The sequence below is a fragment of the Acromyrmex echinatior genome, chromosome 15 (genome assembly GCF_024713525.1).
Source record: "Acromyrmex echinatior isolate Ae372 chromosome 15, ASM2471352v2, whole genome shotgun sequence".
NCBI classification, from domain to species: domain Eukaryota; kingdom Metazoa; phylum Arthropoda; class Insecta; order Hymenoptera; family Formicidae; genus Acromyrmex; species Acromyrmex echinatior.
Window position 1 is genome coordinate 2,489,914 of NC_141866.1, and position 27,467 is coordinate 2,517,380.

Consider the following 27,467-nt stretch of genomic DNA (forward strand, 5'->3'; position numbering starts at 1 on the left):
TCGTGCGACGAAGCTTACAATCACGTAAGCGAACATGGGAACGAACTCGAATATAAACGCGCAGGTGTGGCCAAACATTCACAACGAGTAATCATGTGCTATTAAACGAGTAGAAGAGAGAATACGAGAATATGGCGTTGCATAAAGAAGATGAATTTAGTTCTGTTATTCACTGCACAAAAATTTATGCATTTGCGTAAAAGATCTTTGTCTCGATCTACGATCTTTGAATTGCTCCAGTATACTCTAGTTAAGATCGACATAATACTTATTGATAAGAATTGCGTGTTCAACATTTGAATTATCACAGGAAATTGAGTGTGAAATTTCACGAGTATGCTTGCGTTTACAAAGGCAATTTGTTTCGGAAATACGATTTCGTGACGAAATATTCGCAGTTAAACTAATTAGATGGGCGTGAAAGCACGTTACACGATGATGGTCGGCGTGGAATATTAATAATTCTATCTGTCCCGTTAGTTGGACACTAATTAGTACGCTGTAAATAAACGCACGGAGAATGTGCCGGCTGGTCGCCGATAAAAATCACATTCTTCCCTTCAAAGTTAGGGGCTTGCCATCGATGGCGATTGGCATTGACCTTTACCATCACGCTTTATGTTACTTCCCCCGCGCGCGAGGAGAGAACGATGAATGAAATGATCCCAGCCATTAATCGTCGTGTCGTCGTTTCGCACGAAGAAACGCGCGCCTTGGCGCCGAGTTATGCTGATTTCAATTAATTCCGAGACATTCCACGTTTTTCCCTCCGTGTCGGTGAAAGAGTAGTCGACGTACGAGAAGAGCGCAGAGTTCGCGGAATCTTTCGTACGATGAGCCTATCATCTTTATGCAGCGAACGAATTAAAATCTTTACACGATTGATAGCCTTGAGGTATCGAATCGAGGTTATTCTCGTATAGTAGCCTCGGGATAATTCGTGATAGAACGGGAGTAGATAGCGCTATATATAAAACATTTTATAATTAAAGATTTCCACATAGAAGTAATGATAATCGACGTAATAGCCCGAAGAAATATGGTACTGAGATGTGTGCCACGCATTTCTTCGGGCTCCGCGCAACATATTAATGCTACAAGCTGCATCCTGCTTAATGAGCGATAATTACGCAAACAAGAGAATAAATAATTGTACTGATAAGAAACTTGAAATTGAGTTAGCGCGGGCGCCGTGGCTTATTAACATTCATCAGGCATACTCTTGTAAGAAGTGTTATATTTACGATTAAGTGTATACGCTTTTTCCGATTTAGTAACATCGAAGAATGAAAACTGTTAAACGAAAAAACCGTTAACCCTCGAGTCATAAACCCAAAGTAGCGGCGGTGTCTTTCAGTAGTTAAGATTACCAATATAACGTATTTGTGAAATTTCATCACGGTGGTCTCAGCGCGCTTTTATGATGGAAAGGTTCCGCTAAGTCGGCATATTTCGTAAGAAATCATTTTCGAAATTAAGTGGAGCGCGGAAATCTAATCTCCGACGTGCATGGTTTGCGGCATCAACATCGTGATTTTCGATTTTATCTCGTAAGTGCAATTCCATATTTAGATTACAGCAATAATCTCGCTTTATCGGACGTATCATAACCTCATGAATCGTCGTGCGATCGAGCAAAAACACTCCCTCATGACTAGAACGAATTATGGCCGCGCACTAATGATATTTTCGGTTGATTCGTCACGAAATGTCTCATAAAAATGACGATCTAGTTAAACAATTCGATAGTAGAAAATACAGCTCAGAAATACTACTTTTAATTGTATTGTCGATATTACATTTTTTTCAAACATATATAACAACAAAAAAAGTTTCCGATGCCCTAAAATGTTTATCATTGTCTGCAGTCTGCTTTATAATTCTAACCAATCGAGTTAAAAAAAAACAGACAGCTTTAAGTTTTCGATTATGTGTGCACTATGCCAATTATAAGCCCGCTGATTTGTGTTAGGTTCACAATTAAATTAATCAAATATAATCGGTTTTATAATATTTAAATCAAAGTATGATAATTTAATTGTCTGTTCAAGGCTCCACGAGTAGCGTATATCATAAACTGCGAACACTCCACGAGAAGTATAACACAAAAGATATGTATATCGCAGACTCTTTGTCAAGAAGTGTTGAATCAAACGCGGCAATAACGGCAAAAACGATTCCTGACTTTCCATGTAAGACGATGATATCATGAAGAAGAACTTAGACTTAATCTCTCTTTCTCCTTTCTCGCGCGGAGAAAAGAAAAACATCGGTCATAAACTTCCTAGTGGTTGACAACCCCCGATATCTTCAGCTGTTACAAGTACGGTCTCTAACTTGTAAACTATATCGTAATTATAAATTGGCAAGAAAATTTACTGTCTAGTAAAATGTTGAAGATATAGAAGGTTACCAACAGAAATGTCGTATCATACAAAGAAACTTGTACGAGTAATGATATCATGATATCCTTGAATAATGTGAAAGATTTAAATAGAAGCCGACGCGATTTTCAAAGCTTTGCTCGCGAAAAAAATTGTGGAAACTCATTGAAAGTTCAAGATGATTCTTCTGTAAGAGAGAGAAGTAATAATGAAAAAATTTTAAAGATAATTAAATTAAAATATAATAATTATAATTATATTGTAGATACAATTATCTCATATTTATTAATAATTATACACATTTACTAATAAATGCAATGTTGGGTAATATTTACGTATATTTTACACGAGAACACTACATTGTGATCATCGAAGTCTCTCGAAATCTCGCAGAGATTTCAACGAATGGAACGATTACTATGTTCCCGGGAATATTCTGCGAAATCCTAGGAGATTCCAATGAGCGCAATGTATTATCCATATGTGAAATCTACGTAAATTGGTGTTTAATTTTACAATAGAAATAATAAAATATATATTGGTAATTGAGGAGTCATCGCTAATAATGACATTATATCATAAAAATCGAATATATTACGACATTATGAAAGCTAGGATATTAATGACATAACAACTCCGAAGACTAATATGATTATGCTGTGTGGCTACAATTATAATCGCATTTAATATCATCAAATGGACCATTAAAATGCAAGCATGCTTCATAAGTCCACACTCGGTATTGTAAATTACGTCTCTTTCGATTATCTTCTAAAGCTCTTTAAAATGACCATAGTTAACCAATGACATAGAACAGATGGCTCGGCTGTTTCCTAAGTCAACTGTATTCATGGAACTTCAGGAAATAATTGAAAGAGACATGCAGTAACATAAGCCTCTGCTACACTAATAAAGATCATCTTCACTATCTTATAAATAGATACTTAGCAATTAAGTATATAGAATAATCGTAAAATAAAAAATGACTCATCAATTTCCGTAACAAAAAGACGAACAGATTTGTATTGGATCCTTTTTAGAAGTAACGAGGTAACGATTTATATATAAAGAAAGATTTATTTATCTTTAAAGAGGGACAAAAAAGAATAAAGTGTTTAGAACGATTTCGTGCTGTAACTGGAAACATTACTATGGAAGTGAGAAATCAGCTTCCTGTGTTATTATCTAAAAGAAAGTGAAAATGAAATTCGCCACACGGTCTGCTTACTTTCTTTCATCCCACTTTCTTCCGCACAACTTGTGTTTTGTATGCAACTAAAGAATAGGAAGATGTTTATATTTTACCTTCGTCGTCAAAAGAGAATGTAGATTATAAGGTCGTGCGGGCGGTGAATGAGCCTCAAGGCCATTCCATGAACGCATTCAAATGTTAAGTGTACACTGCTCTTTCTTTCTTTGAAGCACAAAAGGAACTGGCACACGGTGATGATGTTGAAATATTAAAACAAACCGGATCAGACCTTGTCGGCGATTTATTGTACTGGTGTTAAGCCAGCTTTTACGCTTTTAGGAAAGAGCAATGAGAATTATCTTTTGCTACCTAGTGACATCAATTTTACGACCGTATTTTTTTAAGACAGGTATTGTTTATGATATCATGAGATTCTCAGAATAATTTCTGAAGAACTAGACTATACATCACATGCTTGCAACATGAATAACAGATGACAATACCGTATATCGTGCTAAATCTCACGATAAGAAAACAAAGAGAAACTATAGCTAGAGAACTATAACTAATCTCGCTCACTAATCTTAATTTTATAATCAGTTTCAGAATTAACAGAGTTTGCTTCACCAACAAAATATTTGAAACGCTCATCATACACAATAAATATCACTATGGACAATAAAACATAATAAAACATAATAAGTAAATATAAACGTATCTAATTCTAAATTATGTAAAATCAAATTAAATGCGCATAATTTTTATTTAATATTATATGAATATAGGTCAACTAAATGTAGGTCAAAATCTGCAAATAAATTAAAAAAGTTATAATAAATACTTAAAAAATATTATAATTTAAAAAAATATTTTATCATATATTATAAAAACGCACAAACATTTTATTTTTGTGACAAAATCAATTCTTATCACAAAAAGCAAAAAATCTATCCTCTTGTATATCGCGTGTGATAAAACGTATTGTTTCCACGTTCTTTTCACTTTTCCATTCCTCAGCATCGTGTAGAAACAGAGAAGCTGCGAAGACGGTGTGCAGTTAGCAAATTCCTCAGAGCCCGCAAATGACATTACCATTGGTCTCACACGCGGAAACAGAGAATGTGGAACGTCGCGGTAAATCGACGCGAAGCGCCAGGGTCGTATACATGTGAGAGCTTCTCTTTCCGGGAGGTCAGAGAAACCGTAAAGAAGCCGGAAATGCGGGTTTCTTACGCGAAACATGGACGTATACTTATACTTGTCGCGATGGCGGTGGCGGCGAAGGCATAGGGACGACTAGAGTCGCGTCGATCACCTTCGTCGGGATCACCGAACTGGACGATCGATCGTAACGTTCGATCGATTAAAGCATGCCTCGCGTGTTTAAATACTCGCTGCACGCGACGTTCATTGCTGTTCGAGCTCATTCGGAGCGACGCGACGTTCGAAGGCTGAGCATCTTATCAAGTCCTGAGAAAAGATACGAACACATCCGGCACATTTCGACCTTTGGATAATCAAAACTCGATACCTACATTGATATTCCATTATGGAAGTGATCATTTTTGCACATTCAAATAGAAAATAGTTCAAGTACTATCAACGATAAAAGAGACCTTTACTTTGAATTTTTTTATTTATTATCTTATGATTGTAAAATATTTCTAATTTGATACATTTTTGCTTGATACATTTGACACATTTTTGCTTGATACATTTTTTATGTTATAATTATGCAGCATGCAATTTTTTCTGTTACTTTATGTAATTCTTAAACCTGAGATATAATCATGTGTTCTGGTATAATACATGTTTTCTCATAGGTTAAAATTTGTTATTTCTTATTTTTGTTGCCTGCAATGCTTCTTGGTTGTGTTAGCCGTTAGACTTTAATGTGTCATAATACAGTTCTTGAATGTAGCTCCTATATTTTACACATTTTTTGTTTATTGTAAGACCGACGAACAAATTCTTCATTATTAAACTTGTCGCATCAGAACTATACAGTTACTCTCAATTATCTAATATATTCTATAATATTATTACACTTATAATGTATCCGGCGGTAATTTGCTCTGCTCTCGCTTAAGTCGGTAAACGTGGTAAATTCTTCATAGTGTTTGCCGTTTTACCATCAAAACTCCGTGTTCTAATGAAGATCGCTAAGAGTCGCGAGAAATCTATGAGTACATCGATGTTAGCGAGGATAGGAATCCGCAGCTACATGACTCGTAATTGCCATAAACAACCGCGTCCAGTCAGATGTTTCCACGTTTCTGGAATGCCGGGTTGTGTAGCGTAAGAGATAAGTGAATAGTGGAAGCAAGTAAATTAGCTCTTTCATAATGGAGCAACTATGCGTGTATGTATGCGTATATTTACCGGTTAATAATGTATTCGCGTCGCCCTCTGCGTTCCGATGCTCCGCTTTTTGTAGCACCGCCGTCAAGAAGAAAATCTTTCCCGTTAATTAGTCTGCCGTTAATTTCATGGAGATTCCGCCCAGCTGATAGAACAGAAGCGATTGCTCTCTAACGAGTGAACACACCGGATTTCGTAGAACGGTTCATTGTGTTGAACGGTACTTGCGTTTTGTCAAAGTATTAAATTTTATAAACTGTAAGAAACTGCTTTACATCCCTCTTCGGTTCGTGTTCAGCTTTTGTATCAAACAATTTAATTCTATTATACAATTGCAACATGACTTTATGATATGTGCTGTAATAAGAGCATATATAATATGAGAGTATCTTAGAGCAAAAGATAAATTTGAGATTGTTTTATTATATAATTATATTACTAAAATAGATATGTAAAATTTAAAATATAAATAACATTGTAATTTATAGAATTATGTAACTGTGACCATGATGTAAGAAGATCAGGTAACATTCATAGGTAATCTTTTGTCTGTTATCTGTTCCTACATTAAACTGTACTAGAACTCTCTTTCTTGCTTTCGAAATATCAAATATATACCTATTTCACTTTAAATTCCAAAAGTGTACACTGATTTAATCACAGAAAACAGGCCTCTTCTTACATCATGACTATGACAAGATAAGAAAAATTTAATAAAGAGATTTCACTTTTTTTTTATATAAAAATACGTCTGGTCTCAAAATAAAACAATTGAAGTATTTTTATCAAGAAAAAACATATAAGATATCTTCATTATGTTTTATTTCGTCAAAGATGTCTTATATTTAAAATTTTTTTAAATAAAAATACGATCGGTAGTGGTCTCATAATGACAATTGAAGTATTTTTATCAAGAAAAAAATGTAAGATTATGTTTTACTTCGTCAAAGTTATCTATGAGTTATAATTGTTACTTATATTTTAAATTTCATATCTATTCTGATAATATAATTATGTATAAGAAAATCTATCTATTTCTCTATATACAATAAGTAAGTCAATACGTAACTACCTTGTTATTAATTTAAGAAAATTACTTATATATATATTAAGTGTTGGAATTAATTCGTAGCGTTTTTTAATGAAAGAATGTTATTTATTTCACATGAGCATTAAAAAATACATTAATGAAAGTACTTCCCATCACTTGTAAAACGCTACGAATTAATTCCAACACCTAATATATATATATATATATATATATATATATATATATATTTAATTTTAATCATTACGACACGTACAACAACGTACTTAAGTATGTAACAATGATATTGCCACATAATATTTATGCAATATCTATTTCGAAATAATATTCAGTACTGTGCATTAATTAGCCAAACAAAGGAGCATATATGAATACTCTCCCCGCCATACTAAGACCATGTAACTGATGTAACGGCAGTGAAATCCTGGAAATCATTGCTACATTCTGTCACGGTAAAGTCCGCCACACAAAGAAACATTAGATGCATCCAAGAACGAGCCTGGTTCGCGTCGCTTCACCTAAGCGTTCCCACGTGTTACTAGGTCACTATACTTTTTAAAAGCGAGTACCGTATATTCACCTCAACGGGTAATCTGAAATCTTCTTCGGGACTGTGTGGCACGATAGAGTCGCTAACGTGTTAGCGCTTAGGCTTAGCCCTCTTCCGATGCGAACTGGGAATTAGTATCGTAACCGGTTGTACACGGCGAAACGTAACCGATGGAAAAAGAAGTAAGAAAAAGAAAGAAATGCTGCAAAGTTCGAACGCACATTGCACTCTGACGCGCTAATCGGCACGGTGAGAGTAATATCCATTAGTAGTCCCCTACAATTCAAAGGCTACCGACAATCTCTCGACGCTTTTATTCTCGCGAAAAAATTTACGCCTTTACACACCGTGCAATTATCTACTTACGGGCATTACACTTGCAACCGGCAACACTTGCATCTACTTGCCAGCTGTAATTACACGGCTAAAAGGCAATTCGCCGCTAAGAGGCAACGCGCAGCAACGTTTTACGGATAATTAACATTCGTCTCTCAATCAGGGTGGATTGTCGATCGTCGTTCGGCGCGAAATACGAAACTGGCCTCTCGTCTTTCGAACGGAGGACGCAATACCCCGATGGTTTGCACTCGCGTGATTTCCAGGAAACCCATCGCCGCGCTGTTATCGAGGCGAATTGGCGCTCGTAAATCCTGGCACTTACCATTACCGTTACCGCGCTCGAGGAAAGCGCAGAGTACCATGGACCCGCAGTCTCTGCCCTTGAAGCGCAGAAATAATCGGCGGTGTAACCCGTGCGAACTTGGCGCCCTGGATGGTCTAGAAGAGTCAAAGTTTGAGGAATAATCTCGCGGGGACGGGGAACAGAAAACCGGCCAACTCTATTATAGTTTAGTTATACCGCTGAGAATTCATCGGGATTCTTGGCCACGAAGACATTTGGCGGGACGTTTCAGCAATAACGTGCTCTTCATATTGAAGCTGACCTCATCGCTCCAATCTACGTCGCCATCGCGGCGCCTGGCGGAAAACCTTGAAGTATTGGCAAACAAAGGCCGGCATCACGACTGAGCGAATTAAACCCTTTCCTAATCAGAAGATCTACCTTCCCAGATCTAAATCTCATTATCCCTTAATTTTTGCAGTGAAATTTTATCCACAAGCGATTAGAAAACCTTCAGGCAAATATCCAAATGGAGATTCTGTATATTCATTAATTTTAACATTGATGACAACATCTTTATGAACTTTATCTAATTATTACAATGTTAAAATTTATTATTATAATATTATAATTAGCACGATATTACTTCAATTGAAGTCAAAAATTTTTTTAAACTTCTTATTAATTACTACACTGAAAAAAAGATTGGCTGAATATGGAACAGTATTTTTAATTGGTTGCAATAATCAATTTTTGCGTTAGCCTATCGAAATCCTATACTAACATTATGGATAAGCTAACACAACCAAAAATTGGCTGCTGCAGTTAATTAAAAATGCTATTCCATATTTTACAATCTAATTTGCTGCAACAGACAATCTTTTTTTTCAGTGTAGTGTCGATAATGTTGAATAAATACTTCCTACACTAAGAAACTATTATGACCTGAACAAATCTGATATAGTTGAAAAACAGACATTCGATCGATCGACGATTTGCGAGCCACCCATTGCAACATACGAGAGAATCGATCCGTAGACATAATCGAGCAATCATTTTCAAGATGATTTACGAGATCGCATAGCTGCGCCAGGTTGCGGTTGGTTTGCTCACCGAGCGTATATTATCATAGCTCGCTTAAGCAAAATCTCTTGCCTGTCTTTTATGTCTTACGTCATAATAAATAACGTATAAAATATAACTCTCTTGCGTATTAATTCAACTTCTGTATAAATATAACTTTTCATTTAAATCACACACTATTATTTTGAAAAAAAAAACTGTTATTAAAAACTGTTACTGAAACAGTGTGACAATTTTAATTTCCTTGCACTTTTATTTGACACTTCTAAAATCTAAATAAATTTAAAAAGGATAATTATAATAAAACGATAAAGAAAATGTAGCTTTCTTTAAAAATATGTCACCATTATATAATGAATGGTTCAATAGTATTTTACGCAACTTATTGTTACTTTGAATGATAGAATATACATAATATACTATAGGATATACATAATGACTATCTAAATATACACAGCGTTATACAACGTATTCCTGATGTATTAAGATTATATCTCCGTGATACGATTAAGGCTATTACGTATTACCGTTCTCTTTTTGGATTCAAACTCCATTCTAAAGTCGATTCCGGCTGGTAAAAGTATTACTGTCATTATGCAGTCCGCAGGATACGTATCATAAAATATAACGGTGACGGCAGACAACGATGTTGCATGTAATTTTAGCTCGCGCTGTATTGTAAATGGTGAGATTCGGTATTACGACTTCGTAAAAAACAAAGTACCTGAAATACACTTTTACATGGATACATAAAAATATTGGACTTTCACATGTAACTTCGATCTGCACCATATCGCGAAGCAGATAAATAAATGACATTATCGATATGAGAATCGCTTAAAACATCGTGACTTGTACTTATGCTTTACGATTTCTAAGTTTTTATAGTAGATATATACATTGAATGTGTGCGTGTGTGTACGCGCGCGTATTAATTCTGTACAAGCAAACGCTCTCTACGCAATGCGTAGGTCGTCTTCGAACGCATGCACGATCGAGATATTGATTTTTACAATCGCGACGACAACAACGTCGCGCTATAAAATCATAATGTCACAGCGACTTTCCCAACGACGACAGAACGCGGGCTTTACGAGTGAACGATTTGCCACCGCGGCGATGATGACTGTGACGACGGCTGGAGTTAAAGTACAGGACACGGTGGCGTTCTATTCGCTTGAACCCCGTGCGAAAGGTTCAAGGAGACGAGCATTGGAACCTGCTGAACGCACTAATCATGCCGCTCACTCGTCTCACCGCAGGCAGACGATCCTCTCGAGCCGTGTGGAGTTCAGCGCGTACCGATTGCAGGGAAGGCGCGTGTGCTGCATACGCGCGTCCCGGTGCTGGAGGTTAGATAACGGTGTAGCAGCCAGGTAGCAGACACGAAGACGACCTAACCCGCAGGGCTGAAGAGAGCGGGAGGATGGCTGAGTAGAGATGGAGAGAAGAGACGGAAGAATCGCGCGCGATTCCAGAAAGAGAGGGACGCGCCGACGTTGCACGTCATTTCATACGCGCGCACACACATAATAGCCTGAGAACAAAGATGATATGGAAGGATATGGGAGAAAGAAGGCATTTCGTCAGTCTTCTGCATCATCTCCGCCTAGCCCAGATTTCGAATCCCTTTTCAGAGCGGTCGGCCCGCCGATCGTGACCGGTCTCGCTTGAACCCAAAGTTCTACCCGAGTTCTGTGATCATCGATCCTTCGCGAGAATATGACGAGTCGAGATGAAAGAGGGAAAGAGAGGCACCGCGTTCCCGAGATAACGTTCTTCTCGCGAGAAACTCGCCGGGGTTCCTCGTCGCTGATATCTAGCGGAGAAATGCGGGACATCGATCTTCCTCTAGATCTGCTGCGACCGCGGGAGAAGGAAGAAGGGAGAAAGCGAAAGCACCCAGGCAACCGCCGTCGGAAGTTTCTCGCCGGGGGAGAATTCCGGAGTGGCAGATGAAATCGAGACGATCGACCCGGGTTAACCCGACGTGACGAAAAGACCCCGACGTATCGAGGTGTGCGAGTTGTAATCGAGCGTCGCGCGAACGGATGGCGCCCAATTAAATAGAGAAAGACGAACGTGACACTGCGGGAGATTTCCGCAGAGTCTGGCCACCGTCAGACCTCGTGCAGGCATATATACTCTCTAATGCTTTTCTAACGACCATCTGTGTCGTTATGATGGGACCGTGTGCCGGTCTTCTCGTTCTTAGTGAGGCCGAGAGATAACTCGGCACAAATCCGATTCACGAAGTAACGGAGTACAATCTCTCGGCCATCTCTTGCTGCACGACTTTGATGAAACTCGACGCCACGTAGTCGCGTTGTTCGACCGGGCTGGAGCTCGCGCGTAAACTTCTTTATTTAATGAAACACGAAGTTCCCCGTCAAACTCGTACATCGAGATATTCGAGCGGCGTGGATGTAAATGGAGAAGCCAGGTGAAAAGAGAAGGATCGTTGTTCAGGACCTTCAAATATGGATTCATCGTGACTACGGACCACCTGGCAGCCAGAAGTTACATACATTCCACGGGATTCCTGCGTCTTCAAGCAGAAAGATACTGTGTGCGGCTGTTTTCGAGAAAAAGGAGAAAGCAATTATCAAACGTATATACATATGATTAAGTAATAGTAATTGCTATACGAACATTTCACACGGTAATGAAACGAATATCGTAATTCTACATATAATATTGATACTAATCTTTAGAATTTATTGCCAGTATCCGCTAGTTTAAAGGTGACATTATGCGTTGTACACGTTTCAGCATCGAGGATAATTCTTGTCTCGTATCTCGCGCAAGGAATTACACACAATAATTATAAAGGCAATTCGAGGTAACGTCCTCGTCACTCGTGATATGATTTATTTCGCGTTTACGCTTTAGCGTCGGTGCGGCAACCGACATTTATCGGCCGTAATAGCGAGTGCTGAGGAATGAAATCATCGCTCGAAATTGGACTAGTCCTTTGTTGCCCAACCGAAAAGGGCTGCATTCTCGTTGGTCGGCTTGCCGGAACGCCATTGCCACATCGCGCAGGTCGGCAATAAATTATGAAGATTGATGTTTCGCAAATCAAAGCCAGTCTCTCTCTCGCGAAAGCAGCACTTCAAAAACGGTCGCCGAGCGCGAAGAGAAAAATAAGAGAGTTAAGCAGTGGCGAATATCGGATGATCTTTCAAAGAAATAATCTCACCACTTACGATGATCTCATAGTTTTCTATGGATTAGGATTTTACGTGTTGCGATCTTGAAATCGACCGTAGCGAAATCCATTCATCCGCTCGGCACAGCTCAGCTCGGCTGTTCGTGCGAGTTTTACGATGTCGTGTCGATTTGCAGATCTCTCGGCGTGGTTGACCCGTTTCTTCGTCAGTCGGACAGTGCGGCTAAGCGACTTTTAAGGTCTTCGGAAAGGCTGCTTCGCCTTTACGCTCGTATCAAGAGTTTACGGTTCACACGACCCCGACGCCACCGATCTTAGAGGCCATCACGACGATTTGCATGGTTCTGATGCCACTTGCCAGGCGTGTCGTTTTGACTTCGGGACCGGCGTTTTCCTACCGTTCGTCGACAATCGACGGGAAGCGAGTAATTGACTTCAAGGCAACATCGGGTTGATGTTAACAACGCGAAAAACGGCGCACCCTGAAGCACGTCGCTGTTATGATTGAAAACCGAGAAGCGACCGCGAATATCTTCCAACTGTGGTTTGAACATCAAGTCAACCCATCGAGACGGATGACATTAAGTACATTTGTGGTACATGTACCTTCCCCGTTGAGATGTCACGTCGAGAGGCGAACTCTGACATTTCTGACATTACGAGAATTTTGTTTGAGAACGCGCGAGTAACGTAAGATTGTTTATTTATGATTAATAGATCAAGCAATCGCTAATTGCCACAGCATGTAAAAAAAAGATTATCTGTACAAAAAATCGTGCACAATACATGTTAATTCGATTGTTAGTAAAAAATGATAGTCGTTTTAAGATTTAATTTATATTAAGATGTTTCTATAAACATTAATTAAAGTTGATTTAATTGTCATTGATTTGACTTATCTTTTTAGAAATAATACTTAAAAAAAGTTTGAAAATCAACTGAATGAACTTCAATAAATTTGATATCTTAGAATGAAACACACACAAATGTTGAAATTAAAATTACTTGTAAAATCTAATATATCGATTAATTAATTTCTGAATAACAAATTTATAACTTAATAATCAACGTAAAAATATAGAAATGTAGATTGTGATATATACGCGTTATTACGTGAATTGTTAATCGAATTCTATGATTGTGATCGCAAAACAGACAAATTCGCAAAAATAACGGGCATAAATATTGAAAATACCTGAAGGGAGAGAAAGGTAAAGATGAAATGGCATAAGGCGAGTCGATCATGAGGTCGATTATCGCAGTAACGGCACTTCTTACAATAATTGACGGATCGTGCAGCGTTTCGGCCCAGAGCAAAATTGCCAGGTACAGCCTGCGACTACAATATGCGTGCCTTATGCACAGATACGTCCATCATCTTAATTGCGAAAGATACACATCTTAATTCGGATCAAGGACAGTCGCGTCACAAGCTCACGCCTCGAGCAACTGATACGACAATTTATTGTTTATGGTTGGCTGCGATCGGACTTGTTGCGGCAGCGCGCGTGAACAATGAGCACTTAGAAACTCTATAACAATTTAACATACTATTGACCCGCGGTATAAATGTTAACTGTATCTGCGACGAAGTCATTCAAGTAATCGTTTGGAGTCTGACGTCTATCGCCGTCGTATTTATCCGAAATAAATTATTTATATACATCGTAACTCATGTCAGACTGACAGAACCATAAGCGATCGTTCGTGGTTGCAAGTAGCACCTGCACTTAAATTACCCTTTTACTGGCCAATCTACGCGAGTAGGTAGCTACTGTGATGTAAGTGGATGCAAAGCAACGACGCACGGTCATCCTCGATATACGATCCCGGGATCAAGTGCGCCTTATTTTTCCTACAAAAATCACCGGTTAACTGTAAAACGGTGGGTAGGTAAACGAACGCACGCGGAACGCAAGCGTGCTCCGCGGGAGCGCTCCGCATGCTCGAGGGCACCGCCGCAACACACCCACTCCTCTCATCCGCTAATGGAATTACCTGTTCGAGTTTACAGAAACCCATAAGCGAGGTTTGTGTGTCCTAAGAACACAGGGCGTGTGAACGTATATAGCGCGCGCGCGCGCGCACGCGCGTTTTCTTGCGTATATGCGTACGTTCATGTTGGACGCGAGCTTGCATACGGGTTCACACGCGTGTAGGTGCACACGCGATGGAGCAGACGCAAGTGGAAATTATCAGCGCCTTTGCCTTCCATCGCCCGAGGCGAGCGACGACCTCCGCGCGATCCTCCCACCTTCCGTGCGCGCGAGCATTTTCCACTTGGACTTAGCCGTATTACATTGAGGCTTCAATTCCATTTAGACGATGTTACACGCGACTGATTCCGTATCGTGCATGTTACATCATAGAACGAGATGTGTCGAATCGATGTGAGCTCACGTGCCTGTATGATTAGAATATTGTTCATTCTTCATTGATCGTTACGCCGGAAAGGCGTTCAACCGCGGAAGATTGCATAATTTCTTATAATAGCTAATTATCGTCGTACACAGAGAAGGTATGTCTAGACGCTGACATTTCTCCGAGGTGTTGCGGCGTATGTTATTAATGATGCCGTGCGATACATCCGAATGGCATTCCTACGCCTGAACATCCGAAAGCATCCGTTCATTACGACGCGGTCGCATAATAATTAGACGGAGAAAAAGTCCGTCGGCTCGTAATTGCTCGGACAATTACGGCAGCCCGTGCCGCGCCTTTTCGTCGCTAATCGTCGGTTTAAACACAAATCTACCGAGTTTTATTTATCCGATCTAGCGGTACATCACCGAGAGGAAGTGGCCAAGTTGCGCTGTGCGTTGGATGACTGCACAACTTTGAGTATTTCGCGATTTCTCGTCCCTGGGTTCCTCTTCCCAGGTAGTAACTCTCACATCTCCAATTCATTCGATCATGTCCAATCTATTCGACGCGATCTATTCGATCCACATAGAATCGAATCACGTTGCACGACTTGTGTCCAAGATTGATGACTAGACTTTCAGCTTTTTTCATTTCGCGCGTCTAATCCCTCAAACCACAACGGATCAGTAAGTGGTGAAGATACATTTGCATCCATGCTACTTGTGCCTACGCGTATACGATCATTTGTCAGAGCGTGCGGTTGACCGGAAATCGCCATATTATCGTTCGCACTAGACAGAAAACTCATTTCCATGAGCCCGGTACCCTTCCACACCCACACGATGCTCTCAGACATTTAGACTGCATCCGACGCGGAAGAGTCGAGATGGCTGAACGTCAAACAATAGCTCGGTCCGTATAATGTATTTGCTTTTGTCGTTTAATGGTGGCTTCGACCGGGAGCAGTAAGAAAGAAAGATGAGAACCTGGGGCGAGAAAGATGTACCGTGGGAGCCAACGGCCTCGTTTCACGGTTTCTGCCCCGTGAAAGTGATCCGATATTATAACGAAAACACGCTATTAGACCCTACGTCGCTATTCGAGATCCGCTCGAGATCGTGAACTGATGGATCGCGGTCATTTGTTCGGCACGACCACGTTGTCCCGCGTTTGTCGCTCGTTCGTTCAGACCGTTACGCAATCACGATTCGCGTCAAAGGTCAATACTTAAGATATTTCATCTTGAAGCTCTTACAAAGGCGCGATCGAAATGTCGTGGAGAAACTTGACGAAGGAAGAAACGCGCTATTCTTTAGTGAGACATGATTAACGTGATTTAATGTTTCCTTTTTTTCTTCTAAGTTTTATTTACAACGCACGTAAGAAAGAAATATTTTGGAAGAAATATTTTTTACTTATTCCAAACATTCCAAAGCATTTGTAATATTTTGATAAATTTATTTTTTTTTGCACACTGAAATGGAACATGCTTTACAATGTTAATCTTCAACTACAGCTATGAAAACTATACTTAAGTTCTAAAGAGTCCTGTTTGAAGTACAGAATACAATACATGAACCTTAAGATAATTAATGTAGAAACATTAAAAATATTTTTTACCTATAAGATCTTCATAGTATCAATCATGCAGATTGTACATCATCTAACAAAATTTTCGTTTAGATCCAATCTCGTTGCTGTAGTTGAGAGTTAACAAAGCTGACACTCTCAATTTCTGGTTCATTTAAAAATAAACATAATAGTCCTTAGAATTTAAAAATTATTAGATATGTTTAATTAAATATATCTAAAATATCTAAGATATCTAAAATTCCTCCAACGGGATTAGCAATAGAGATTCCACAAGTAATTAAATCTCTTCTTGAAATTACCGTGCATGATAGAGTGCGTTTCACCTGCGGCAGGTCGTTGAAGAAAGAAATAATCAATGATGCTGATCCGTTGTCATTCAATAAGACACCCCGCTTGCCGCGTGTTTTTACCGTTAAATCGTCAAAGCGGTTTCCACAGTTTCTCGGTAAATAATCCGATCTGTGCGAGTGCTTCGGTCGTAGAACGCGAAGTTACGCAGAGTGCGGCCCTCGAGGCGGCTTTCGCGCCAATGGGGCAATGAATCATCTGGTAACGCAGCCTGTCTCGTCATTACTTTCCTCACTGATCGGTTCGAAGACTGGCTCGTTCGTAAGGTCAAAAGCATTTTCGCATCCAAGACTCGTTATCGAGAGAGTTCCCAGGAATGATGCTCCTTATTCGAGCAATTCGATCAAGAGCTCTCGGCAACAAACGGCCATCTTCGATAATCGCGAGGGAGGACCGCGTGTTTCTACCGCGACATACCTCGTTGCGGCTCGTTTCACAATCAACATGATATCGTTCTTGGTTGAGCATTACGACGGATGACGATGACTTTGCGCGGACAATATTGCGAGAGCAGTTGCCCGGTGTGTCTGTCCAGTCGCGACCACACACGTACTCTCCCTTTCCACCGTGAAATCAAAGCCAGTGAACGTGCTCATTCCCCTGAGATTCCAGCGGGGCACTCTCGCGCGATCACGTAACCCCGCGATTGCTATCGATAGATTCCTCAGGAATCTCGCGATCGTAACTTCGCGAGCGGCGAAGCGAGCGGACGAGCACAATGATGATATACGCGTGCGTAAGAAATTTGTTCCTTGACGTGCGCGTCTTAAGTTTGTGAGAAAAAGACGAGGTTTTGCGGTATCGATGACTCGCTCGATTTGCGAGATATCAGATGATGAGCGACGAAATCGAAGTATTGTACATCGCACGATGCGAATAAGCGTGTTCTGAATAGCGAGCACTTTTCAAACGTGTAATCGTGTCGATGAGCATGAGAAATTATAAATTACAATAGCAATCTGTGTTTAATTGCCGAAGGATCATTAATCTATGAATGCCATGACAGGTTGTAACGTTGTGCGAAGAAAAGGAAATGTGAATACGGCTAAACTACAGCGGATCGCGCAGTGTGGTTACTGAAATAAATTGTTATAGAGAGATGCACGTGCGCTACCTACTTCTATACAAAGGAAGGCTTAATAATCTTGATAGTCTAACGAGCAGCGGTAGATTTAAACGCCTAAATCAATTTCGCGCCTTTGAATAGATACGCGTATCTGCGATATATCGTAGATATGCGAAATCAGTTATCGCACGATTCTACCGTATTTCCCTTTCGTCGCGTGCGAAATTTCACGCCTCGTTTATCACGCACGATAGCACGCGAGATACGACCGATTAATCTCAACGAGATTTTTTTTTAACAGCTAAACGAATGCTCGCGGTTAGTCGTCTGAGCGACTAACAAAGTAAATCTCGTTTCGTGTCTTATTGATATGCAGATCATCTTCTTTAGGTCCGGAAGTCTTGCTCGTTGAAGAGTCGTTGCTTCGAGAAACGTCCCAAATATTCCAAGATAAAACTCGCGGACGGCAAAAAGGAGAGAAAGGGAGAAAAAAGCCCGAAGGCAAGACTCGCAGCCAAGGGCAGCCAAGTGGGTCCGCTAGACACGCCTCTTTTCTTTCTTCTCCGACAATATCCGACGCGCTGACAAATAAAGCAGAAATTTCGAAGTGGACGTACTCTGTAAACGGGCGTACTCGTCGTTTTACCCCGTAATTGATCGCGCGGGAACGTCGCCGCCGCCACCGCCGCTGTAGACCGGGTCGCAGTGATGTCAGCCATCGTGAAGGCATCGTGTAGGGCACGCGACTTGCACGAGTACGTGGATAGGCCCTTTCAAGGTCGGCCGCCGACCAGGATTATCCCGTAGAATCCTCGATCACTCGCCTGTTGCTACTTAAAGCGTGTCGGAGCAAAACATCTTTCCTCGGCTCTTGCCGTGACTGCATCGAGGTCGACCGGATGGGAGAGCGAACGACTTCAGAAGAATTTACGTCGGTTAGCTCGAAATTGGTCTCATCTACCAATCTCATTTTCAAATAGATATTGTATGTATCATCGATAATTTATCTCATCGGCAAAGAGATCGTCGAAGTAGCCTACATTTAAACTCGTCAGATTAGATCTTTAAATGTACGCTATATTAGAAGTAATAGAAAATATCTATTAGCTGTAATATATAATTATTATGTCTCGAGTGTTCAAGGCATACAATTTCGTGATTCATTAAGCGATGGAATCATTAAGAATTACTCTTGATATTCCTATTCTCGTCCGATGAATTTGGATAAATGTTATTATACCTGATATAACTCTCTAATTATACCTAATATGTGTTAAACATGAAGTTTACACGTTATTTTAGTTAATAATTCATTCGAGGATATTATTAGAATTTCAATTCGGGGAAAACATTGCTAAAGTATCTGAAAATTTTGTTGAATCATCAACAAAAAATTGTTTTAGATCAAAATAATTATGTAAGAAATTCAAACATGACAATAATGCTGCAAAAGTTTGACATTTTAGTAATTAGTTTGACCGTTCTTATAATTATTTTTATGATCCACTAAAATTATTTTCAAATCTAGCTAAATTTTTCTTCCGCAAAACTATTTTTTCCGTGAAGGTAAATTCACTCGTCAGATCTAGAAGACGTTGGAGTATACGAAGTATACATAGTATCTACAGAACGATGTGTTGTTGCTGCCAAATGATGACCGTGACTACTAAAATAACGCCGTAAATTCGACGACGTGATAATCTTTAGCCTCGAACGATTTCCCGGCGAGTTCTAGTGCACAACGAACCGCGAGTACAAGTGAAACATCGTGCATAATAGGCACGAGCTCGTTGCTCTTGACAAGGCGCGTTCAGAGCGATGCGCAACCCGATGAGTACTTTGTTATTAATCCCGCAGCTCGCGGCGAGGCACGATTCCGCTTTCGAAACTCAAACTTATCCTATAATTAACGACGGCGGCCGCGGTATTACTTTCGACTGCCCGTCAACCGCGTCACGCTTAGGCTCTTCCATGGTGCTATCCGCACGGTTTCTCAGGGGAAACATAGCCAGGGTTAACGAGATCTCCGGAGCCCTCTTGACTCTCTCGCTATGGTGACTCAGAATTCGCGATTGCTCAGTCGGAAGTCGCGAGCGTGTACGAGGCATAATAAGCAGCTATTGTACTTCTTGGCAGCATACGGCGATGTACCGAGTGTAATACAGGGGTAAAACGTGTTTCTTGCACGAACGAGAGGAAAACGAAAGACGATAACGTTGTCGTCGTTGATCGTATCCTTGCATGCTCAGGCTGTTAACAGTAACCTCACGTACGAAATCTCCGCGCCAGAAAATAGGCATGTATTTCACCCGATACCTATTTTCTGGCTCACTTTTTTCCGCACGCGTTCCATGACGTCAATCGTTATTTCATCATGAACGTATGAAAAGACGAAACAATCTGTTGAGTTAATCGTGCTACCATCTCGCAAACGTTTCACTGTAAGCCATAATAAAATCCAGAAATTCATTTTAAAAAGGCGATCTTTATGCAATTTTAGTTATCGTGTAGCGAAACGTGTTATGAAAAACAAAACTTGATCTCCTTATTGCAGGCTATTTCTTCAATTTGAACAAAGATAGACGAGTAACGAAAAGATAATAGAGAGAAGAACTGTCATTATGTCATTTGTTTAATCGTTTTCTTTCATCTTGAAACGGCGCGGTTTGATGACAGCATTTAGAGGCACGTAATCGATAGTTTGGACTACTTGCTCAATATTGTGTCGAAACGACAATAAAAATGTTAATAAAAACGGGCAGTAAAAGCTTGTTAGACAAAAGAACGATTAGATAAATCCACTGTTACGAGAAAACTATCTTGATGCTAGAGTGATTTTACTAGAATCGATAGAGAATCGTCAAGCCGCTGAACAACAAAAGATAATAAATTGAACGAGTAAGAGCAACAGGACGCATTATGACGAAATCGTTACACACAAAAAAATCTGCTCTCGCAATCCGTAAACGAGTTATCATCCTTATTAACGAGCTCGCGTTTTATGAAATGAACCATCGAGGAAGCTATTAATCTGCTTTTATCCTAGAAGACAATGGAGCCGTTCTAAATTCCTGTCTACCAATACTGTTGACCAGGTCCCACTCGCTGCAGCACTCCGGCTTCTATTAGCCGCCGTTGCACTAGGCATGCTCAAGCGGGAGAGAGAATCTCGTTGCCTATACAAACTGAAAACTGTTGCTGAGCCAGACACGTCACCAGACACAACGTCGCTTGTGAAATGTAACCTACATACTCTAGGAGCACGTTGCACCTAACACTCAACGGCCAGTCATATAAGTGTATACGATATTGCACCGTTGAATCGATATATAATGCACCGATACAATTCGCGGCGAGAAACGATTTGCCAATCTTTGAGAGCCGCATATTTCGAATAGATACGCAGCGTTACACAGCTGCTGAAATTTTCATAACTATCAAATCAGTCGCGATTAATTTGAACTGAGAAATGTAGATTTTATACAGAAAGAACAATTTTGTTGAAGTATCTACAAATTTAGCTAGATACAGATCTGCAAATAATTTTGTAGGACATTAAAATAATTATGGACATTTAAACTGTCAGAATGTTAAAAATAGCCTTACTCATTATATTGCAATGCCCTATGTAATTATTTTAATAGTATCTACACTGCAAAAAATAGTAAAAATTACGTAAATATTATATGTATAAATTATATAATTACATTTTGTGCGCTTTTACAAGAATTAGTATTTTTAATTGTACATATAACTATATCTTTATATTGGAAAATTGCAATAGTATATTTTATAAGTTTTTGTAAATATACAAATTTTTTTAAATACATTGACGAATTATTCCGTAAATATTTCTAATAAATATTTCTATTATGTAAACTAAACTTCAATTTTTAATTTACTGCTACAAATTGTTTAATTTATAAAGAAGAATAATTTTATTTGTAAGTTGTAATTTTACTTATATGTGTAAATATACCTCTTTAACATCGGATCTCAAAATTAGCCATTATAATTGTTGTAATTTTATATGTAACTTTTTACAATGTATTATAGATTTTTCAATTTTTAGCATCAGCAAAATCGTAATTCTTTCCGTAAGATCTACATTTATCGATTCAAATAAAAATCAAAGCAAAGTCATTCTTTTCGTATCAGCAAAAAAATATGACAAACTACGTAAAATTCCAAATCGTTATGAATTTGTTTAAATGACATAAAACTAAGCCTTTAAATTTCATTATTGAAATACTGTGTGTGATATGGCGTTTTTATTTATAATAATTACACGATTGCCGCTTGACTCTTCTATTTATTTCGCGAAACAGTTTCCATGCCGAGCGTTATCAAGTACGCGGCAAGAAAAGCGAGTATTACGGAGGACAGAAAAGTTTCTTCGAAGAAACTGGTTCTCGCTCTCAAAGCCACGATAGGCGACCTTTCTACGCTCGTCGGCGGCGAGGATATTTACGCACGTACGAACCTTCGTTCCGTAGCACGCAATGATAATTAAAGTCCGGCGCGTATCTGTCGCGCGCCTTAATCATGCGGCGCCGCGTATGATAGACGCACCGCTCTGCATATTTCCGATACGTAAGTGCATACTTTCACTAGTCGCGCGGCACGTGTTCACTTAATGCAACCAGCGCGTTTCTACCGGCGCGATTATTACTGCGGTGGTAATTCCAATCACGGACTCGATATCGCACGCTGCGAAATCAGGGCCGCGACGGGTGCATCGCGCGCTGCAATATTACTTGGCGCTCCGGCCATTACTTCGTTTATCTCCCCGCTGCATTATCCGCTCGTTTGATTCCGTGTCGTAGGTTCGATAACCACGTGCACTCGTGCCGGCTGTGCCACTTTTGCAAGTCAAATAGATATGTTACGAAATTTTCTATTATACCGCGGTAATTCGATCTTCACATAATCGCAAATGGCATCGACGATTAAGCACTTATGTACGGGAAACTTTGCCCACATGGGTTCGAATGGGATTTTGCAAGGCCGACTAGTGCGTGCTTTCGTGCATTCTACCGAGTGCCGATCCGAATCGATTCGCGAATCACGACGGTGCTCGCGCTATAAAGTAAAGAGGGACACGAACGTGCATTATCAATATTCGTTCATCTCACACATCGAGAGACCGGCGGATCGGAAATGTCGTTGGACTACTCAGACACCGTACTCTTTCTATGTAGTCACAAAGGTGGCCGGGAGAGAGGACTTGAAATAGTTAACTAGCGGTGGATTCCGAGCTTCGATCGGCCGCTGCAAACGGCGCGCTCACACGCGATTCCTTTATATCTATTCGCAGTGCGCACTGTAAGAACATGAAAAACGAGCATAGCCAGCGGCATCGAAGACGAATAATCGTTTTCGTTAAATGATCCAATATATAGATATGTACTGGACTTAACGATGGCGCGCGTTAATCTCAGACACGTGTAACAGTGGACGTGATTTAGAAAGCGAGGAAGAGCCAGCTCTTCAGGTTGAGAACTTGGCGAAGATGGTTGATAGATTTTATAGATTAAATAATGTTGAACGAGAACCGATGCCAGTCTAGAGATTCCCTTACGTTTCTCGTTTAAATGTACTATTGCGCTTCCGCTTAGCGAGTTTTCCCCGAGAAAACTGATCGACCGATAGGATACCATGAGTATAGCAATTATGAATGTTATTAAACGCGGCTGAAAACTCCGAGCTAATTGATTCCGCCCATGAACGTAAACTTTACCTACGATGCGTGCAATCGTTGGAATCCATCGTATGCGCTGCATATTAGCGCGATACTTTGAAATGGAAATTTATAATTGCAGCCTCGAGTAAAAAGAAAGTACATTCGCAATAAGTTAAGTTAACGTAATGCATTCACGGAATCTTTTAATTTTTAATGTATCTTCTTAGTTACAAAATTTATTTTGAAATATCCTGAAAGAAAAAATATAAGCAGAGAAAAAGAGAAATAAATAAATAGATAAATAGAGCATTCATTACGGTTCTACACTGAGAGAAAAATGTAATAAATTTTGATAAATGATTTGAATAGTACTAATATAACATTTATTTAAGGAAAATAAACATTTGCTAAATAAAAAATAATAATATAGTTGCAAACATATCAAATTAATGGTTCTTATATTAAATAAATATATGATTATCTTTAATAAATATTCAATTGACACTATTCAAACAAATTTATTAAAATTTAGTCCATTTTTCTCTTAGTGTAGGAGGGATCTTCTAAGGACTTGTAAACAATAATGCAACATTACGATAACGAAGAAAAAATAAAATTAAATTAAATAAGAAAAATAAATCAAAGGAAAAAGTAAAATACAATACGAACTAAAATTTAAATAAAGTAGCATGAGAAAGAAATAAGAAAAAAGAAAATATATAAAATGTAAAATTTTGTGCTAATATATACAATAATTGACGGTTTAAATTAATGGAATAAGAAACATAATGATGAAAATGAAACAGAAAGTAAGCAAAACAGTATTAATTGATGTCTGCATCGATAAGTTATCTTTTGATATCCGTTAATGAATGATTCCTAATATGTTGTGTCAATTAATATATCTCTAGAAATGCTGAAGTCGTGACGAAAGATTATGACAAACAGCATTACGTCAGTTTTTATCGTCTTTGCCGATGATATATTTATCTGGAATATCAGACATTGATAACGCTAATTAATCGCAGCATTCGTAAATGTTCACGCGAGAATGCGAAAGGTGAGCGAAAAGTAGAATATGCGAAGATAGAGATATGATTCAGTTGTGACATAAGCGTGAGCACGCAACGGCGGACAGAAATGACACTAGCACGCACGCACGATCGTAACATCGGTAGACATAAGAGAAAGAGGAAAAAACATAATGCATATGAAGTCGGAAAGAAACGGAGAACAGGCTCGAGCAGAGCGAGACAAAGACACGCCTACAGACGTGCGTACACGGCTGCCGCTCGCGTGTCTACAAGCTTCACGTGAGGAGGTGACAGTGAAAGTCCTGAATCACATTCCGATTCCAAGAGACTACTATTAATAGTCTTGGAGTACAGCAGACTGGAGGAAACTCAACCGGCTTACAAATAGTGCATGTTTCTCAAAATAATTTGCACTTTCGATACTTTCATCAGAAGTTCTGCGTAAACGCAGTTAGCGTCTTCCTATTGAAGAGATGTTTTATACCACTATATAAATACCATCATATATTATAATCGTGGACATTATAGACATTTGTTCAATGATTTCATCGTCTAAATTACAATTTCATATTTTAGCTCTTCGTCATAAAAAATTCTGCGTAACATAGTTAATATTCTATCTATTGAAGAAAGGTTTTATTCATTTATAGGGCATTTTATTCAGTCCGTTCTTATTTGAAGATCGTCTTAAGTAATATCTTAAGTAATATCTCTTAATGTTAATATGATTCTCTGATTGGTCCATGACATCTTAAGACAACCTCAAATATAAGAATCGCCTATGAATAATACTGGCCATAGTATTACGAATATATAAATAAGTACTATAATATTATACAGTTATATACACATTATAATCGTGAACATTATAAACTTATTCTATGATTTCATCTCTGGACTGTTTAGATTACAGCTTTATATTTTAGCTCTATATTTCTTGTTTTTATTACATAATTCTATTTTTTTCGGATTTTATGTTCCATAAATATGTATATAATCATACTTACTATTATCTATTATCACTTATTATTACTACGAAATTTTGTTAGTTTTGAGTTATTACTCCAACTGACGTGTTGATACAAGCATATTTTTATTAGGAAGAATAACTCACAATATTTCATGATATCTGCCGCACGCTTCTTTTGTTGCTTTTAGCACGTACCTGGAACAGATAAAATTCAAATTATTAATCGCTTGTGTAATATTTCATAGATATTCTAAATTGTAAGCTGTGTTAATCCAGAAAACGGTTCCGGGTTAAATGTACGCATATGTAAATGGAAATGATTTATCATATTCGTTAGTAACACGTTCCATAATTTTAGTAGATGCAACTCGTATTAGCAAAAGCTAAACGCTGTGAAAAACGATAGTCCGTTAACTACCTCGCATGGTTACTGACAATCTTCCACATTACCGCGACTTCTTGCCTGCTTCTACGAAAGAAGTATATAGGTACAACGGTAAATGATAAACGCGAAACAACTTGCGCGTCGGAAATGCGAAATCTGTCAGCTCTATTCAAGAATTAAGTAGCGTTACGTATTTTATTTGATATTCGAGTCTTTCATAAACGCGGGCAACGAACTCCTCGTGGCCGTGCAAAATCAGGCTGGATTTCGACTAATCAACGTAAATCAAGGAACGATCTCTTTTAATATGTCTCTTATACACGAGCAAATATTTATAGAATTAACTCTTACCGTGACATGCCCGGAGATACTGATCGTGAATCTGGTTATCGAGACGTAAACTTAAACATAAGTGCTGTAATACCGTGTCTAATGACGGAAATAATCATGTTATATATGTATCTATTGTCACACACATGTTTCTTCATTTTGCCCCTAGATTATACCTCCAACAATTACATTTTAATAATTTTACTAAAATGTTTAATCTGAAAGGTCCGTTTTTATAATTTTAATCAATAAATATACTTTAATATACAGTCACGAAACTAATTGTCATGAAATTAATCCGAATGGTGAGTCATTATATCGATTTCTTCAAACTGTTGTTTGGGTGTTACAAATTTTACGCATTATAGCACTGATAGTTCATATTTATATATTAGGTGTTGGAATTAATTCGTAGCGTTTTACAAAGTATTTATAAGTTTTAAAAGTACTTTCATTAATGTATTTTTTAATGCTCATGTGAAATAAATAACATTCTTTCATTAAAAAACGCTACGAATTAATTCCAACACCTAATATATTTAGATAAATAATTGTAAAACTATCAATACCGTAATGTGTAAGTAGGACTAATAATTTTTAACACTCAAACAACAGTTTGAAGAAATCAGCATTATGCAGTACCTGACAATTAATTTCGTGACTGTATATTTTTATATGCGTCTGTATTATGTCTGCCTAAATTTTCACATCATTTACTGTAGAGGAGGAAAACCATGAAATGCATATTTCTTTGACGCGCACGATAAGTTGACGCAATAAAATATTCTCGCTTTTGCGCTACGGATTAACCGCTGACAGAGGTGAGGTGCTGCTTCCCTTGATCGTGTATGATAAACGCAAAGCGGTTTGCGTGCGAATAAACTACATGATGTGCCACTGTCGACATTAAGCGACAACATAAGTAGAGACGATAAGAAGGCTAACGACAAAGGCGACTGCGGCTTCGCGAACAATGAGGTGACGACGCCGCAGTAGATGCGGCGAACGCGCGCGACGCACGAGCGACAATGAGACCAGCTGCAAGGTCGCACGAAGCCGATGCACCGTGCACTGGATGACTAAACCCTTCTCGAGACTTCACCGTGACCAATGATTCACTAGAGAAACATCCGAGCTAACCGGAAGTCGCGCTCGCGATCGAGTACTAAGCTTCTCTTTTTGACCCCGTTTTATTATAAATCAATGTTTTTTAATCTTTTTTAATTCGGCACATAAATACTGAATCAAATTTGTTGAGATACATTATTAGGTGCATACATAT

At 38.9% G+C, this 27,467-nt stretch overlaps 2 protein-coding genes across 2 annotated transcripts in view; both read right to left on the reverse strand.

The window, feature by feature from the left end:
• The window catches only part of Shrm (shroom), a 122,694-nt gene that overhangs the window by 71,457 nt on the left and 23,770 nt on the right, over positions 1-27,467 (reverse strand). The window lies entirely within an intron of this gene.
• LOC147907199 (uncharacterized) overlaps positions 16,233-27,467 on the reverse strand; it is a 76,227-nt gene continuing 64,992 nt past the window's right edge. The window contains exon 3 of the mRNA XM_087413717.1: positions 16,233-25,665. Within this exon, the coding sequence (XP_087269843.1) occupies positions 25,611-25,665 (55 nt within the window). The 3' untranslated portion in view covers positions 16,233-25,610. The remainder of the gene's footprint in view (positions 25,666-27,467) is intronic.